The 19,143-nt window shown below is 38.9% G+C and overlaps 1 protein-coding gene and 1 long non-coding RNA gene across 2 annotated transcripts; both read left to right on the top strand.

Annotated features, from left to right (window-relative positions):
• Positions 1 to 1,400: 1,400 nt before the first annotated feature.
• On the top strand, positions 1,401 to 15,657 carry LOC146512443 (alpha-N-acetylgalactosaminide alpha-2,6-sialyltransferase 1-like). The gene is given in 10 exon segments (XM_085171151.1): positions 1,401 to 1,505; positions 3,256 to 3,532; positions 3,756 to 3,918; positions 5,794 to 5,956; positions 8,851 to 8,989; positions 9,079 to 9,182; positions 9,869 to 9,952; positions 13,872 to 13,971; positions 14,479 to 14,507; positions 14,509 to 15,657. Coding segments are annotated over 9 exon segments (1,017 nt in total). The 5' UTR covers positions 1,401 to 1,505; positions 3,256 to 3,442; the 3' UTR covers positions 14,654 to 15,657.
• A 575-nt stretch (positions 15,658 to 16,232) lies between these two features.
• LOC146512442 (uncharacterized) lies at positions 16,233 to 18,029 on the top strand. Its single transcript, XR_014875551.1, has 2 exons — positions 16,233 to 16,642; positions 16,721 to 18,029. It is a non-coding gene; the product is annotated as an uncharacterized LOC146512442 (long non-coding RNA).
• Positions 18,030 to 19,143: the final 1,114 nt, after the last annotated feature.

Here is a 19,143-nt window from a genome sequence, read left to right as displayed (position 1 = left end):
GTATAGCAGCTTTAATATAGGGAGAACACAACTTCCAGATTGTATGAGTAAAATTAGTTGTTGTTTTTTTTATTTGCCAGTTTAACAGTTTCTGTCTTGCCTGTTAGTACTCCCTGCCTGTTTCCTTACCTGGTTCTTCCTGATCTTGTACTTTCTCCTCATGTTCTCCTCTTTCCTCTCTCCCTCTTTGGACTGACAATCATACACAAATAGATTGTATTCAATTAGATTTAAAAAAAAAAATACTATTAAGATCACTAATAAAAAAAAGTCCTCTCTCAGTGTACTTTCAACCAAAACGCAAATAACCAAACCACATGCACATCTAATAAAGGATACAAATATTGAAACACTGATCCAACATTATCCTTTATTTATGGATAATTTGATTTTACACTTTTACACTTTTACACTAAATGTGGCTCCTTCTGTTGAAAAAACTTCCTCATATCCATTATGAACCTGGCTGCCTCTTTGTACTGCATCCAGTCAGTTAGCTAGTTAGTAACTTGGGTTCAATATCGGCACATATGACAAAATAACCAGTTTCTCTCATTACATTTCAAACAGGACAGTGGTAACAACAGCAGGCTAGATAATGTTAAGTTTTAGATTTTAAATAGGCTATATAAATTTCAATGGGCGCAACGGGACGGTCAAATATCACTGATTTTACTACAGAGCAGGACGGATTGTAGGGTAGCAAACATCGTCGGAAAAGACATTTTCAACACTGCAGGTTACCTGGGTGTAATGTTTTTCAGCTAAAAAGAAACATGGTCTGACTCCTACCTAACTATATAAAGAGTAACTGAAGGTTAAATGCAGCTAATATGTCCTGTTTTAAGCCAGGCACTTCCCCCTCCGCTCCGCTGCGTAACAGCCACTATCGCTCTGGCAGCAACGGCGCTGCAGAGCAGGGGAGAGCCGAGCTGGAACAAACCATTTTGGGAGGGGGGGGGGTTATCTAAACTTTTGCTGTTAAATGTTCCATCTCAATTAAGTACTGTATATTTTTTATATTTTTAATAGTGTGTCACACAAACAACAAATATTGTCAAAAAAAAGTAAGAAATCTTTGGGGGTGCTTTGATTCATTTTGGGGGTGCTGAAGCACCCCCAAAAATGGGCTAAAATCGCCCCTGCTTACAACATAAAGCACCTTGAGGCAAGGGCGTAGATTTGGCATGGAGGGAGGGGACATGTCCCCACCAATATCCAGCGATTATTGAATTGTCCACACCAATAATTTGATCTCTTCGAGTAAAGAAAAACAAACCCGATAGTAAGAAAAAAAACCGATCTGTTAGCGTCTCATTCAGCGAGCGGTGCAGAAACAGTTAAATTACGTTCTCTACTGGAGTCCTACCTCATGTGGCAAATATGGCCAATGTGATTGGCTGAGCCTTTCAGGGAGCGCGGTAAACCTGCGCTGCCAGGAGGAGAGGAGGACGGCAGCAAAGAGGAAGAACCTGGATATAAGAAAGTATTTTTCAAAGAAACCTGTAAGTCACTTAAAGTCAAGTTCACTCATATAACGTGTCCGTCACAATAACGTTACAGGCTATGCTAGGACATACATGCCAACACTCCCGATTTTTCCGGGGGATCCCGAATTTCAGTGCCCTTCCCGAAAGTCCGATTTTCCACCCGGACAACAAAACTGAAAACCATATCCCAGACTGGGCCAGCCAATTCCAGTTTCCAACAATGGCTACTATTACTGCAGCTACTTAGTTTTAATATTACTCTTATTACTCTTTCTGGGTCGCAACTTTTAACACATTTTCAGGCGAGAATGTAGCTGTGTAAACGTCAAATAACTTAAACATGTTATTGTTTGGCCTTTTTCAGTGCTTTAGTTGTATTTTATTTGTTGGTGAGTAAATCGTTTTGGCTGAGATTAAAGTTATTAGATTAAATTAGATTAAATAAAACTTAATTGATCCATCGGGAGGATTCCTCCGGGGTTCTCACACAGCTGAATAAACTGCTGTGTGAAAACAGCAGTTTATTCGACCATCTACGTCGAATAAACTGTAGCCACTTCTGTCAGTCTGCCCCAGGGCAGACTGACAGAAGTGGCTACAACTATAGCTGTGGCTACAACTATAGCTGTGGCTACAACTATAGCTGTGGCTACAACTATAGCTGTGGCTACAACCGTAGCGTGCCTCCACCAGTGTGTGAATGCGAGAGTGAATGAATAGTGGCATTGTAAAGCGCTTTGGGTGCCTTGAAAAGCCCTATATAAATCCAATCCATTATTATTATGTTCTCTTTCTCCCTCCAGGCTGTCTCTGTGTACTTCCTATTTTATTCTGAGGTCTGTCTCATGGTTGTTTTCAGTTTTACTCCCCCCTGTCTCGTTATACTTTCGTTATACGTTATACTTTTTTCAATATTTTTTAAGAACTTCGATAATTACACAACATGTTGCTTGATTAACAAACAAATATTAAAAAAATACAGAAATGTACTCCTTTTATTGTCATTGTTTTGTAATTTTCACTCAATGTATCAAAGTCAGTGAAAAAAGAGGTAAACAGACCGGTGTTACATAATACACAACCTGAGTACTCAAAGCGCTTTAAACAACTTTCTTTATTCATCCATTCATGGAAGCATTTTTATGCTTAAGTCTTTTCTATCTAACATTCACACATTCATGGAAAACAACTTTGCGTCAGTAGTTTACCAGGGTGCTTGGAATGCAGCATGGCGTGACCAGGCAATTAAAATGTTGTTGTGCATCCCTTTGTTGTGTGATAAAGGCACAAATGTCTGATGACATTTTGTGTATGGGTGTATCTGCTTCTGAATGAATTTGTTTGCTTTGGATTTTGTATGAATGTTTCTATGGCAGTTGTGCTACAGCCCTGCCCTGCTGCATCAGTGCCAAGGTGTTACGTGGATCTTCCACCTGTGAGCAGCTCTCAGGAGGGAGAGCAGATAGTTTTTGAGCTTAACTGAGCAGCAACAACTCCACAAACCAGAGATGGCAGAGTTAATTTTAAAGTTTTTTTCTTTGCTTTTTTTGTCATCATGTATCTTGATTATTTTGAATTTATTAGACAATAGAATAAAAAGTATCAGGTGGGTTGTGTTTTGTTATGTTGACTCATGAAAAACCTATGATTGATTTAATCTGTTTACTGGTAAATTTTTTTTTCTTTCTGTAAAGTTTTTCAGAGAAACACACACTACTTGTCTCACTAATTATTTTATGTTGCTTCTGTTTCCCTTTTGATTCAGCTGGTCAACCTTCATAGAAATAGATGACAGTGAATCGGAAGATTTTGTGCTTGGGAGGTACAGGGCATACTGGGAATTAAAATTAAAATCAGGACCACCACATCCTGACTTTAGCAGAAGATTTGAAGCAGAAATAGCAGATTCAGCAAAAAACAACACAACACAACGCATTGTAGCTGAGACCCCCATGGCTCTCCTCTACAAAAAAGACTTCAAGAAGCTTCCTCAGTGGGATTTTGAAGATGTTTACAGTGAAGATACTCAACATAGACGACCAGTAAGCATGTTAAGACAAGATATAGTAAAAACAGTCAAATGTATTAACTTTATGGATGTGAGCCAGCATAGCTGGAGTCATACCAGCCATCTGCATGATGACTGACATTTCAGTTTCTGTCTTTTTGGCTTCTTGACGTATTGCTTTTGCTGTTTCCTGATTTGTTACAAGTCATTCATTTTAACTTGTTTCGTGATCTAATATTTTTTTTTATGATTTTCAGACATGTGCTCAGTCTCTACGAAACTCTCAGGATGAGAAATTCAAGAAGGCTTTTCTTCCTAACATACGTTTGTTTCTGCACAAAGACAACATTAACATGAGCGAGTGGAATCGGCTTTCACATTTCAACAGGCCTTTTGGGTTTATGGAGTACAAATATGATGGTAGGTTTTTATGAAGCTGATATTGGGACAGTATTGTGTGCCAGACTGAAGAATAACAGAGTAATATACATCTATTCTCTGACTGGATTTTTAAACACCTATGTAGTTTTATGAGATATGTTTAAACAGCCAATGAAAGAACAGCACGTCAATGCATTTAGGAATGGATGAATAGAAAAGATGGTGTGCTGATATAAACCTAACTCTGGACTACTTAATAAAAAAACATGAAGCAATTATTTTAAGTAAAATACAGTTAAAATATATAAATTCAAACATTTATTTATTCAAATAATTAATCATTAAGGAAAATGTGATTGGTATAAACTGAACATATACCAATCAAACAAAAGCTTACATTTAAAATCTACATGTAAACAGATTAGTTAAAGTATTCATTTTAGGCATTTTTTCTGGAGGCTCCATGCCCTCCTGGGTTTTAAAGGCACCTTAGAACACACAAGCATCAACACTACATATGAGCGGGCGGAGGGAGGTTTGGAGTCTTCACACACCCCCGTTCTCTGTGGCCTGTTGGAGCGGGGGGCTAGGAGGAGAAGTTGGCCGTCCGACTGGGGTCTGGAGTGTGGGGCCTCCCTGCTGCTGTGGAGTCGGGGCGGTCTGCTTCTCCCCACCCCAGGGAAAAGGGTAGCACCACCTGGGTCTGGGTGCAGTTTCCCCCTCCAGGGGCAAGGGTACCTAGACCCGGGGCTTAGAGTACGCTTGGGGATTGTGATTGAGTGTACAGTGTCTCTCTATGTCTGTCTCCATGTTGGGTGAGTGTTGAGTAATTGCATATGAGAGCATGAGGGTGGGAATGGATGTTTGTATCTGTGTGTGCCTGTATGTCTGTGTCTATATGTCAGGTCGGGTATCAGACGCCACCTCTCTGGGGAAATCCCAGGTCCTCCAAGGTATGGAAGCCTATCTCCCCCCACCACTTCCCCTGCCAGTGGCAGATGCCCTCAGACATCGGTGCATTGGTGGTTCTTTGTGTCCGGGGATGGGCGTCCAGGCACGCACCGGCTCACTCCTTGGTTGCTGCTTATCGGGGCCTGGAGCTCGCTCGGGCCACTTCTTGTGTTCTGGGGGCCTCTGGATGTCTGGAGTTTTGATCTCCTCCATACCTGCTTCATGCCCTGGTGGACGGGGCTGTGGCCCCCCACACCCTCTAGCAGATCATTGCATGAAGGAACCTTTTAAAAACAAGCGCGTCCATGCTCACAGGTGTACACACAGGTGCTCACACACACAAACGACACCCTTTTTGGCTCCTACCTCAAAGCACACTGTGCGCTGTCGATATTACGTGCTGCACAATAATGTTTAATATTTAGTATTTACTGTTATATTCCCATATATCATCGTGATGTTGTTTATTATGTTGCTCTCGTTTTCTTCTACTTGTTTTCTTTTTTCATTCTCAACAGGTGAAATTATCTACTGTTATCTATTGTTAGCTAGTTTATTGTGATGGTGTTGTTTTTATTATGTTGCTCTTTGTTGTTTGTTTTCTCTTCTGGTTTTTTATCTCCAGTTGATCCAGGTGTTTTGTTTGTTTTTCTTTTTTTTCTTCCCCCCTTTCTCACCATCTCTTCTCCCCTCTATTTTTCTTTCTCTCCCTCTCTTTCTTTCATTCTTTCTCCCTGTCCTATTCCCATGTCTGTCCCGTCTTAAAAAAAAAAAAAAAAAAAAAAATACATAATTATAATATGGCAAGGCCATGATAATCCACTTGGTAAAGTAAATCCACTTGGCATCTTTCTTGGCCTTCAGACAACAATTCTGATGGCTAAAGATCCAAACGGGACAGGCAAAAAAACCCCAAAAAACTAACAAACCTCTTCTACTCATACAGCAACTTTTGTTTTGCAGATGTGATGGATTCAGTGAAGCTGATTCCAAAGCCAAAAGAGCCACTTCTTCTCCCAAAACCCGGTGGTGATGGCTGTGTGCGCTGTGCTGTGGTAGGTACTGGAGGAATCCTGAACGGCTCAAAGAAGGGGGTGGAGATCGATGGCCATGATTACGTTTTTCGGTAAGACAAAAAAAAAAACCCATGCAAACTTCTTGGCTTTGTTTGACAGGCACTAGGCCAAGTGTAGAAAAGATACAGCAGTGTAAAGCATACCCTGCTTTATCTTTCTCTGTGACTTTCATATAGGGCTGGGTATTGTCACTGATTTCTAGAATCTATTTGATTCTGATTCACAAGGTCCCGAATTGATTCGATTCACGATTCGATTCGATTCAAATTGGGGAAATTTTGCCTCAGACAGTCAGAAATATTATAATTCAGATCATGCATCAGTACATTTCCATATTTTTATATCTATAAAAAGAAAACGGACACTTGCGAGACTTTATCAAAGGTGTAAGCATCACAGCAGATGTCTTCCATATTCATTCACTTCCGTACTGGCTTTACTCTTTCGATGTCCAACCTTTATATATAGTCTATGACTATATAAAAAAATCTAAATACATTTTTTTTAATAAAATTCCACACAAACAACATTTTTGTTTATTTTCTAACTACAGAAAGTTGGATCAGGTAAAAAAAAAGGAAAATGAAGTAGGGCTAACCCCCCACCTCCCCAAAAAACAAAACAAAACAAAACAAAAAACAAAAACACCTAGCTGAACATTCAGCTAACTAACAAGTCAGTGACATAATTGGGTATAAAAAGAGCATCTTGAAGAAGATGGACAGCAGTTCAACAACATACAAAACACTAAGTCTACAAATTATGGAAAAATGTTCCTCAACAAAAAAACATAAAAGGTTCCTAGACTTACATCATTGTTTCTATAGAAAAATAATTATTTAGTCATTATTTGAATTCAATTCGATTAATTTTTTCATATACCAACAATCATCTGAAGGCACTTTTTATTGTAAGGTAAAGATGCTAAAATAATACAGAGAACAAGCCAAGGACCCCTCCTGAAGGGAAAATGTCCTATTTAACAGAATATCCATCTACTGTGACCAGTTAGGGGTGATGGTTTACAGTACAATGTTTACAATTTGCAGTATTTACTGTGAATAATATCATAAAAAGATCCACACAGTCTAGAGAAATCTCTACAAGAGAGAGGGCCACAAATCAATATTGTGCTTGATGTTTGGACCCTCAGGTGGCCAAAATCATTTAACCTCCTAAGACCCGAACTCTTTCATAGCATCCATTTTTAATTTCTCTTTGCTGTTTGGGCTGACTGGGACTAGATAAATGTAAAAACAAAGAATTAGCTGATTTGTATTTTTTTTTCCTGATTTTTGTTTTTGACAAAAATGAGATCCACATATGAGGAAATTTGTTTTAAATTTCGATTCAATAGTGACAGTATAATGTCCTCGTAAGTGGATATCAGGCCCTTGTAGAGCAAAATGTAGTATTTTGGTCTAGACCAGCCAAAATATGATCTCCACATATGTGGACGCCAGATCCTAGGAGGTTAAAGTAACTAAGGCAGAGTGAAAAACTGGTCAGAAAAATTTAAAGTTGAAACTCTTTTTAAAAATCATAGTTATGCTGTCCTCACTAAAGTTTGTTGCAGGCAACATAATTTCAGCTATACAGTTAGCTTAACAATCTTTATTCCCAGCACTTCATCCTCCAAGAAACAGGCCGCTTGTTGTGTTTGGCAGGATTTATTGATGAAAATAAATTCTCTCTCTCTCTCTCTTTTTTAAAACTGTACAAAGAAAAGGAATACAAAATACACAATGAAGACATGTTCCATTACACTGGGAGAATAACATTGCTCTAGTGAAAAACACACGACCACAGATGAAGCATCTGCTGAAAACATACAAGCATCTACCTGCCTCCATATGATTTAACTCAAAACAGTGTCAAAACTTACTAATACACATTAAATGTATAGGAACTTACGGATGAAGCCGATATTGTGGACTTTAACACCAGGATTGCAGAGATTGCCACCAGATTACAAATGCTGTCACTGCAGCAGCTAAAGAGCACACTACTTCCTGTAGACCACTTCCTCTACAAAAAAGACATTCTGCTTAGTTACCACTAGGTGGTAGTAACACTTCTTAAACAACTATAATATGTCCATTCCATGACAATAGTCTTTCTCTCTCTTCTCTCTGTGAGAACACAATGTGTATCTATTTATGGTTTGTTATCAGTGCTTAAGGAATTCCTTACATGTTTCAGCAAGACATACTATTACATCTATTTCAACAACAGTTCTCCACCTGCTGAACTGGCCTGCACAGAAGTACACAAAGGTTCAGACAGGAGGAGACACAGACATAACGGGCTGGGGAAAACATTGAATGAAACACAAGGAGAGGAAATGAGGGCTCACAGAGGGGCACACAGGGGGTAATCAAATAAGGAACATCTTTAACAGAACCTAGGAACCACGGCATAAATAAGGAACAAAATACAAAAATACAAGAAAACTAAGAATGCTGGGCCAACATGGCCCAGGACCATGACACAATCCGAATGTTATAGTTTCTTTCCACTGTGTTCCTGTTAATGATAAACTACAAATTTACCGTAAATTACTAAAATATCGATATTTTAATGTGAGAATCAATTCTAGAACATAAATGATTGGTATCGGAGGAATCGATATTTCAGGATCGATCCGCACATCACTACACATAAGCGTAAATATTCTTCTTAAAATTGTACATTTTTTCTGTGTTCCATTGTGTATAATATGTGGGTTTGTCAGATTTGAAAATAACTGCAATCTGATACATTTTACACAATGTTCCTGCATCTTTCGAATTAGAGTTGCTTTATGATGTTACTTCACGTGAAATTGCTCACTGTCCCACAAGCAGTTTATATATGGCAGATATTTGTAGTCAACACCTAGACATTGGTATTACACTTTTAGCTAGCAACAACTGATAAAATGTATTCTTGTCTTGTCTGGCAGGATGAATGGTGCCATCACTAAGGGTTATGAGGAAGATGTAGGAAACAAAACATCGGTTTATGTTCACACAGCCCACTCCATCACAACATCACTTTACTTGCTCAAGAAGTACGGGTACAAATCTGCCCCTCATGACGAGGTACTTAAACTTCAAAGACAACAGTGTTGTATTGTACTTATTTTCCCTGCACAGAATAAACATATGTGCTCTCCTTTTCCTTTTGGCAGGGTATAAAATATGTGTTGATTCCAGAGTGGATGAGGGATTTCCAGTGGCTAAAGGCTCTTCTGAGAGGAGAAAAGGTCTCTGCTGGCCCATACCGCAATAAACTGTGAGTATAAAATGCAAAATAAATAAATAAATAATAATAATAATCAAGAAGTGTATTCACCACTTTCAAAATGTTGCAATTATCCCATTTAGGAATTAAGACTCCAACTGTATTTGTTTACATTTTGTTTTGTTTGTTTTTTTCAAAATAGTCCTGCCTTGCATTTTTGGAAGCAGAATCATGATGTGAATGTTTTGTACACATATGTTTGTTTATTTTCCAGCAAATAAATAAACACTATAACCTTCTATTTTACCCTCTATATAACACATAATGATGCCACTGAGGAGAAAGTTATTAAGATTATTTGTACTATCATACATTATCCTTTACAGTATATTTACAACAATTGGACAAAATAAAATATTAATCAATACAAATATATATATTTAATGTATTAATTCATTCAAAGTCTGTTGCCTTAGGTCAACACTGTAACATAATATAGAAAAAAAAGAAATTAAAAAAAAAAACATGAATTTAACCAATTAAATTTAACCAGTTGCCATTTGTTTCACAAATGCAAATTTTGAGTGTACATGGAAGCCTTACCTGCATACAGCCTTACCTGTGACATGTAATTTAAATGTATCTTTCTAATATAATGTCTTTTACAAATCAAAATATCTTCTGTGGCATATATGTGACTAACAAGTGTGCCATATTTTGTCTTCTAACCTCACCAGACCAAGGACCTACTATTCAGGGCAATACAATGAAAGTCGTTTCTACGTTCTGCACCAGGACTTCCTCCGATATGTGCGGAACAGGTCAGCCTGCAATTAACACCCTGTACATAATATTTTTGTTAAAAGGACTATGAATAGTTAGAAGAAAGCTTTCATGGCTACTGGACGGACTCACGCGCAGACAGTTCTTTCTTTGAGAACAAAAGGAGATTATTTATTTACAACAGGGATCACTTCAGTGCTATATATATGTGCAGTGAGTTGGGAGGGGTGGGGGTGGGGGGGGGTCCAGGGCTCCAGGGAGAGAAGGGGGGGGTATCCACACATGTTAGTTCCACAGCAAAATACACAGGGGATTCTTTTGATAATGCAGAGAGCACGAACTCAGGAGGGTCAATGTTCCAGTGGTGAGCTGCTCTGTGCCACTGCCTTAAATAGCAGCTGGGGAAATCAGCCAGATCAGCAGCAGGTGGAGACAATCACATAGGTGCGTGGGCCAAGAGCGAGAGCCCGTAACGAGCTCCACCCAGGCAGAAAGGAGGAGGAGAGACAGAAAACAAAAACAAAAAACAACAACAACAACTGGAGATTAATTAATTGATCTAATAGAGAGTGATCAGCCATGAAGGTATTATTCATGACTATTTTATTATCTGGGACTTAACTCCAGGCCACTATGGAATGTAAAACAAACAAACAAACAAACAAACAAACAAACAAACAAAATCAACACACATCAAAAAAGCATCGTGATGAACTCAGGTGGAACAATGATGAAACGGTTCCAATCTGTACTTACAGTTTCTTTTTGTTGTTTACAGCTCTCCCCCAGGAATGCAATGGGAAATATTTGCAGCAATTTATTGAAACATGTGCAAACATACATAGAAATACAATATATTAGCAGTGTTGGGGAGTAACAGAATACATGTACCGCCGTTACGTATTTAAAATACAAAATATGAGTAACTGTATTCCGTTACAGTTACCGTTTAAAAAGGTGGTATTTAGAATACAGTTACTTTGTTGAAATAAATGGATTACACGGCGGTACTTCCCTGTTTCATATTGTGGTGGGTCAGGACCATTGACTGACTGTTTGGGTGTTGTTTGACAGCTACGTTCTGTTGTTCCAGGCGGCAGCGTTACGGTTGCCATGGTTACAGGGCTACGCTCTCTCTCTCTCTGTGACTGTATCCCAATTCATGGTCTGCAGCCTTAAAGGCCGCATTTTAAGGCCGATTACGTCACCGTGACGCGACGAAGGCTGTCCCAATTCAAAGGCTGCCCGAAATGCGGCCCTCAAAAGCGTCCTTAATTTCCCTGAATTTTAAGGACGTGGCGGTGTCACTACCCGATCCGTACCGGAAACCCGATCGGTACCCCGCATGCGCAAATCTTACGTCACTTCCTCTCTTTGCGACATTCAATATATTTGAATGATACGGTTAGCGCCCAGTTAGCTCCTAGCATTTCTCAACAGCTCTGCCTCCTTTTCGACTGCCCGGGACATTTAAACAATGGATAATCCGTATACAAACAAATCATGCTTTTCTCCTCAACAGAGAGCGTTTCCCGATTGAACAACAGCGCCATAAAATAAGAAGAATGGCGCCTAATTACAGACTTAATAATATTGACTTAGCAATGTGTCACGTGAAGATTCAGCAGCCAGATTAAGTGTTTACTGACAATTGACAGTGATAGCGGACATCATCATCACTATTCCAGTCAATCCTCTCCACACAGACAAGCATAAACACACTTGATGATCACTAAATCAAATTTAACACACGTTTGTAATGACGCCAATTCAGTTTACAATAGGGTTCATTCGCTCGGTCAGCAGGTGGCAGTATCCTCGTACACTGGGGAGTAAACTGCCATTAAAAGAACAGAAGAAGAAGAAAACCCCTGCACATGCGCGGTACGGATCGGGTAGACCCGATTTGTACGGTCCGACTTTGCACATGCGCAGTAAGGATCGGGGAGTTCCGATCCGTAACTGTCTTTTTATTTTTTGTTTTTGTCTACATTGTACTGAAATGCTTCATTATTGCAAACATTTTAAGATATACTTAATATTCTTAACATTTTAACAGATACTCTGACCCATAACTATCGTAAAACGCTACGACCGGAAGTAGACACCATTCGCGCATGCGGGGTACCGATCGGGTTTCCGGTACGGATCGGGTAGTGACAGTACGGTCCGACTTTGCACATGCGCAGTAAGGATCGGGGAGTCCTGATCCGTAACTATCTTTTTATTTTTCGTTTTTGTCTACATTGTACTGAAATGCTTCATTATTGCAAACATTTTAAGAGATACTTATTATTCTTAACATTTTAACAGATACTCTGACCCGTAACTATCGTAAAACGCTTCGACCGGAAGTAGACACCTTTCGCGCATGCGGGGTACCGATCGGGTTTCCGGTACGGATCGGGTAGTGACAACAGGCGGTGTAGACTTCGTGGCCCAACATATCCCAGAATGCACAGCGCGGGCGGTGGGTGTGGATAATTTTGCCGAAAAAAACGGCGGATGAGGGGCGCCCGAAGAGTAAACTTAAGTAAGTACTGAATATTATGTCACTTATTTATGTGCAAATGTTTAATAATGAAGATCATTAAAACATTACTGTTGGCCACATGTCGGCAAAGTTATGTGACATTAGCGACGTTTGTTCTAACTTGGTTTTACAGCCTTTACTTTAAAATATACGCTGTTAAATAGCTGAGCTTAATCTTACAGAGAATGATCAAAGCTCATGTAGAAACAAACAAACAAATGAACAAAAGATTTTATCCTTAATTTCTGTCAAACAAAGCCGTATGAAACGTTTCCAGCTGTTAGTATCATGGTTGCTAGGCAACCTGGGCAGCGCAACGGAGGCTAGACCGTCCCATTTCACAAGCCTCGCACTTCCGGCCTTAGCGGTCTTTAAGTACGCGGCCCTTGAGGATCGTTGAGGCTGCGTACTTTAAGGCTGCAGACCCTGAATTGGGAGACAGCCTGTGTGTTTCCTGGGTGAGAGGGGCCTTTTTGTTGTTGTTGTGCTAAGCTAACAGGGCTAATGCTACAGGCATAGCTCTAAAGAATGTAGCCTCATGGGCAGTGTAGTCCATGTTGCAGGGAGAATGGACTGCCATACCCGTTATGTGTCTGTGAGCAAGAGGAGGGAGAAAAAGGAGAGTGGAAAAGTATGAGCTGTCATCGAGCAATAACGGGAGCTGGAAGCATGTAAATATAATAATAACCAATAATAATAATAATAACCAATGCAGCCAAGAAGAGTGCCTGACGAGCCCAGTTGTAAGTAAGCTATTAAGACTCGACTGTACACTGTGTTCGTGTTTTCCTCCGAAAACAATAAGTTCCGTTGGAGCAGCCTTTCAACGCATCTCTGTCTCTCGCAAGAAAAGTTGACCCATACAACAAAGTAAAGCTATTTTTCAGCTACGAGCCGACACGGACCCCGCCATATTAGTCAGAGGTCCCTTTACTACGGTTCAGAGCCGCGGACCTTCAGTAACAGTAATAAATCACAGCAATAGTACATTCACGTAGTTGTAAAAAGCATGATAATATATTAAGTAATCCAAAGTATTCAGAATACGTTAGAATACATTTTGGGGCATGTATTCTGTAATCTGTAATGGAATACATTTTAAAAGTAACCTTCCCAACACTGTATATTAGACAAAATATATTGGTACAATTCTAACCAATCAATGTTTGGTGTGACCACCTTTATTTTTCAACACAGTCTGAACTCTCTCAGGCAAACTTTCTTGTAATTCCTTTAAGTGGTCTTCAGGAGTAGGACTCCAGTCTTCTTGAAGTACATCAAGTAATTTACACTGAGTAATTTTCTATGCATGTGTTCTTTTACAGTGTGTTTGGGATTTGGAGGTTGCCTATTCTGCTGTCATAGAAATGTTGCTCATTTTCCCCCATGTGTATGCTTAATTGATGCTTCTTCTTCACTCACAGGTTCTTACTGTCACCTAATCTGAATAAAACATCCTGGCCTTTAGTCAGACCAACCAACGGGGCATTCACTGTCTTCTTGGCTCTGCACACCTGTGACATAGTGAGTTAAAACTACTTGAACTTTGTGTGCTTATTGTTGGTATTCACAGCTTTAGAAGCATTGACCTGGCAATTAACTCTAGAATGAGCAAGGCAACTTTCAGGATTTTTCTCACACACCCAGATGAATCAGAAATAAGATGAAGAGTCAAAGACACCTTTCATGAAAAAGTACATTTTTACTCTGCAAGTTAAACAAAAGGTCCGAACCATAGTGATTAATACAGTGCCACCCACCACATGATAATTCCCTTCATAAAACATAAGCGTTATAAGCGTTTTCACTGTTCTCTGTGTTTTAAATCCAAGAATAACTGGGATGAATCTGATGGATCCCAACCATCATAGCCTTTGCCTCTCTAACTTTGTCCTCAACCTGCCTTCCTCTTACTTTAATAAAAAGACACACACACACACACACACACACACACACACACACACACACACACACACATATAATTATAATATATTTGTCCTACTATTTCTCCTCCCTTTCTGTCTTCCTCAGGTGGATACATATGGATTTATGACTGACGACTAACTACTGTGTTGAGAAAAACATGAGCAAAGTCATTTTCTACATCAACCATGACTACATTTTGGAGAAGAATATATGGAAAGACCTTCATAACAGGAAAATAATCAGGCTGTATCAAAGAACTGAGTCAAAAGCAAAGAACTAAAAGCAACACTGACATGATCAAGATTTCTGATTACCAGATTTAAAAAATAACTATGTGTACTTTCCAAAGACTGAGACAATATGTGATGCTCAGTTTTACTCATTATGATAGCTGTTTTTTTTCTACAACTCCTTTTATGGTTTTATCACAAGCAAAAGACGATCGAGCAGTAATATCTCATTAATGACGCAAACTAAACCATCCAAAGCAAAGATGCTATGATTATTATCACTCATGTTATTTTAAAGTGCATCTCTGTGGGAAAATTTCCATAGATTAAAATCAAGCATCGACAATAGCTGGGATTGAGTCAAGTGCATTAATGGAGATGAACTCTTTGCCTCTTTATTTTTACTATTGGTTTAATTTGGTCACATTGAAGGGTTTTTCAGCATAAATGGACTGTTTTAAGTTATGCCAACATTGTAGTTTAGAAATTAAGTAGGAAACTCTAAAATCTTGTAATCTCTAAAACTTTTTGGACATTCAGATGTGGAGTTGGGGTGTGTTTTGGATCTTTGTCCTAATTCTGCATAACCAAAGTGTGCTTGAGCTCCAGGGCAAGCACACTTTCCACACACTGTCCATCTGCCACTTGCATTTCCTTACCTGGATGATTGAGCATGCATCAAGACATGCCTACTTATTATTATTATTATTATTTTAAACTTAACTTAAACATCTTGAACAAACTTAACATAGCATTTTGTTTGATGTCTTTGGATTAGGGTCAGTTGCACTCTTACACAGATATTCTTCCAAACTTCTGTAGTTGATTGCTTTTCTGCTTATGATTTTTCAGCTCATTGCAATAGTATCAGTTTAATCAAAGAACATTAACAGTTAATATTTTGTTCAGATAAAAAAGTGCTTCATATGTTTTCGATACAGTAAATGTATTGTTTATTAATCTGATATCTGCCATTGAGAGTTATTTTGTTTTAGTGTAAAATAAAATGAAAAAAAATCTATTATTAACAGAATTATAAAATTAGTATATAAGGTTTTGGGTTTTGTTTTTACTGATGACTTATTTACATTGATGAATACAAATTTATTCATTATTTAAATAAAGGTATTACTTTAATTAGGCTGTCTATTTATTACTATAAATCAGGTTTTCATCATACAAATAACTCCTTTAGACAGCTACTAAACTGGATTTATGTGCAATATGATGGAATTTTCTAAATAAACAATGTTTCACAGCAACATCGGTTTTAAAGTTCCATCTACTAAAAGCTAGCTTGACATGGCATTTTTGGCAGTGGTGATATATTCTCTGAGCACTTGAAAAGCCTTAAAACTGTAAACCTGCTGTAGATTTAAAATTAATACAAAATTTACTGTTTTTATTTGAAAGTGCTCTGTCAACAGTCAGTGCTGAAGTGCTATCTTTGGTACAGCACTATATGCACTATATACAGTATATATATATATATATATATATATATATATATATATATATATATATATATATATATATATATATACACACATATATATATATATATATATATATATATATATATATATATATATATATATATATATATATATATATATATATATATATATATATATGGATGGGTATCGAAAACCGGTTCTTGTTGAGAACCGGTTCCCACTGTTTCAATTCCTTGGAATTGTTTGCCATTTTTGCAAACGATTCCCTTATCGATTCCAGTCGCCCCACATGACGTCACCACGTTGCGGAGCGTCATTTACCTGGCAGGAAACATGGCGGCTCAAACGCTAAAAAGTTTGGTTATACTTTACGAGAACGGATGACAACAGGGCAACTTGCAATACTTGCAAAGTAGATATTTCATTTAAGGGAGGAAACACTATGAATATGCAAAAGCATTTGCTCACAAAACACATGATAATCTTAAATGAATGTCATGTTTTTAATTCCGCTCCGGACTCGTGAACCTCAATCCAGCAGCAGCGGTAACGTTTGCACGTCCTCTCCCGTTAATGCGGCAGGTAAATAATCAACTAACAGTGCATATTATGTTAGCGCGATCTGCCTTATTACAAAATCTGCCATTACTGTGCATTTAGGTGACCATGATGAGAGAGACAGACAGAGTCTGGCTCAGATGCTGGCAGTTGTCGCTGCAGTCTACCGTTAGCGTCTCCTTTCAGGCCAGGATAGATGAATGTCACCGAGCAGTGACTAAGTTTGTGGTAAAAGGTTTGCACCCATTTGCCACAGCAGATGCCCCCGATTTTCGGTAAGTGAATGTGTTTAATTGTAGGCAGGGACATTACTGGATATTCTTGTGTAATTGCTACAGAATAAGTTATGTTAAACTTTGTTATTGCTACAGAAGAATATTTATTTTATTATTTTACATTTACAATTTTTTTTCCTGCGGACCCTGTGACACCCCATTGAAGAGCCGTAGGCTGGATCTCTTAAGATCTCACTGTTGGGTTTGTAAGGCCATGTTATTCCTAAATTTCTATCTTGTTCAAAGAGAAGATATAAAACAAAGATCTAAGCTAATTGACCTTAGTGTTCTCCTTTTTAAAAAAAAAATAATCGATAAGAGAATCGATAAAGAATCGAATCGTTAAACAGAATCGAAAATGGAATCGGAATCGTGAAAATCTTATCAATACCCATCCCTATATATATATATATATTAGGGGTGCAACGATACAACAAAATTCACGGTTCGGTTCGGTTCGATACTTTGGTGTCACGGTTCGATATTTTTTCAATACAAAAAAAAATGTTCATGCCTTTTTATTAATTTGTCATTTATTAAATTTTCACGGCACATTCTGCACCACATCTCTGTGCGTTCATCATTTGTTTGAAGCCAGCTCACCTCCTGCAACCACTTTTCCGAGAATACGTGCTTCTTTTGTGGTTCTGACTCCTTCTGACATTTCTTTGGAGGTGGAGGAACATCACAGTAATTGCTTAAAGGAGCTTCTTCGACATCTTTAAGAGTTCTAAACAAATGTCTGTCCTCCTCCTGAAAATCTTATGTACGCAAACACGCGTTGCAACTTCTTATCTTGTGCGGGTTTTTATTTTGACAGCGAATGCGCACCTGCGGACCACTTATGTGCAGCCCTGGTTATTTAGCTCGTCATATTGCAGCCACAGAAATTCTTTTGTCCATGAAACCATAAAGCTGCACTTTCTTTTTGCCTTATAGTCTGATTTGTCATAACCTTTCCGTTTTGTCACTTCTTCACCCTGACCTGTCTTATTTGGCTCAGCAGAACTAAAATATATATCCTGCTGCTTTTACACACGCACTAACATAACGCTCAGCGATTCTCTGCGCGATCAACCTCTCACATGTTTAAGCTGCAGGAGATTTCACTTGTCATGTTTGCATAGTAAGCTAACGATTGATAAGACGATGTCAGAGGAATTGGTGCGCAAATTATCATCACTCACCAATCAGTACTGTCGCTTTCTATACACAGTTCACGCGATTGCAAAGTGAAAGCAAAAAACAAGCGCAAATTCAAACGCGATTTCAGTATGTCACATATTGACAGTGGCCGATGCCAATGACATAATTACCCAGCTACATTTCCGAAAGAATGCAAAAGCATTGACATATATTTTTCCTTCCTACGATAGGCCGACGGGCAGGGCAGAGATAGATTTTGGTAGCCCGACTGGAAAAAAGCCCCAGGACGTCGGGCTAGCGATTTTGCGAGCCCTGTATCTGATTGAGGAATCACTCATCTTTGGAAAAGAGAGTTTATTATGGAGAAATGTCTCTTTCCAAAATAAAAGCTATACTATACGCTTCTTCTGGGCTATATTCTCAGCAGCATATTAAACATATCAGGTCCCCATAAGGAGAATCATGTGCTAACGGCTGTCTAAATGACTCGGGTAAAGTTTGTAGCATGCGTGCTTGTTTTTGTCTGCTTCCACTTGTCTTTGCACTAGGATGATGTCGGAGTAAATGTGCAGTCATATTGGTTGTGTTCCCACTAGTGCTGTCAGCGTTAATCTGAAATGACGTTAAGGTCACAACACGGCAAATCTCCGTTAACGAGCTACCGCGGATCGCCTCATGAGTGGGGCTGGAAGACGTCAACACATTAACGAGCTAACTGCGCTAACACACTAGTTCCCACCAATTGAGCATTGCTGGCACATCCAACATACTGTTTTACTTTTGTCCATGACAGGCTTACCTTCAGGGTCATATGTCACATGAAAACCAAAATAGTTCCAAACGCCAGATCTGAATGAGGGTGGGGGAGGTTCAATTTGCCATGTTGCAACGAGCTTAACTTCTGTCTAGCTAGCTTGCCCTGCGCTCAGTGAATCTGTGTTCGACTACTCCGCCTAGGCTGCACTGTCGAGCGCAGATCCACTGAGCGCTCAACACAGACAGCATCGTCAGAAGGAAAGTTGATAAAATAAATTAAAAATGTTGTATTGTTCGATACATATGCGTACCGAACCGAAAGCACTGTATCGAACGGTTCGATATCGA

This window comes from Neolamprologus multifasciatus, chromosome 8 (assembly GCF_963576455.1).
Source record: "Neolamprologus multifasciatus chromosome 8, fNeoMul1.2, whole genome shotgun sequence".
NCBI classification, from domain to species: Eukaryota; Metazoa; Chordata; class Actinopteri; order Cichliformes; family Cichlidae; genus Neolamprologus; species Neolamprologus multifasciatus.
The sequence above is the reverse complement of the archived record's forward strand: the minus strand, read 5'-3'. Positions and strand labels throughout refer to the sequence as shown.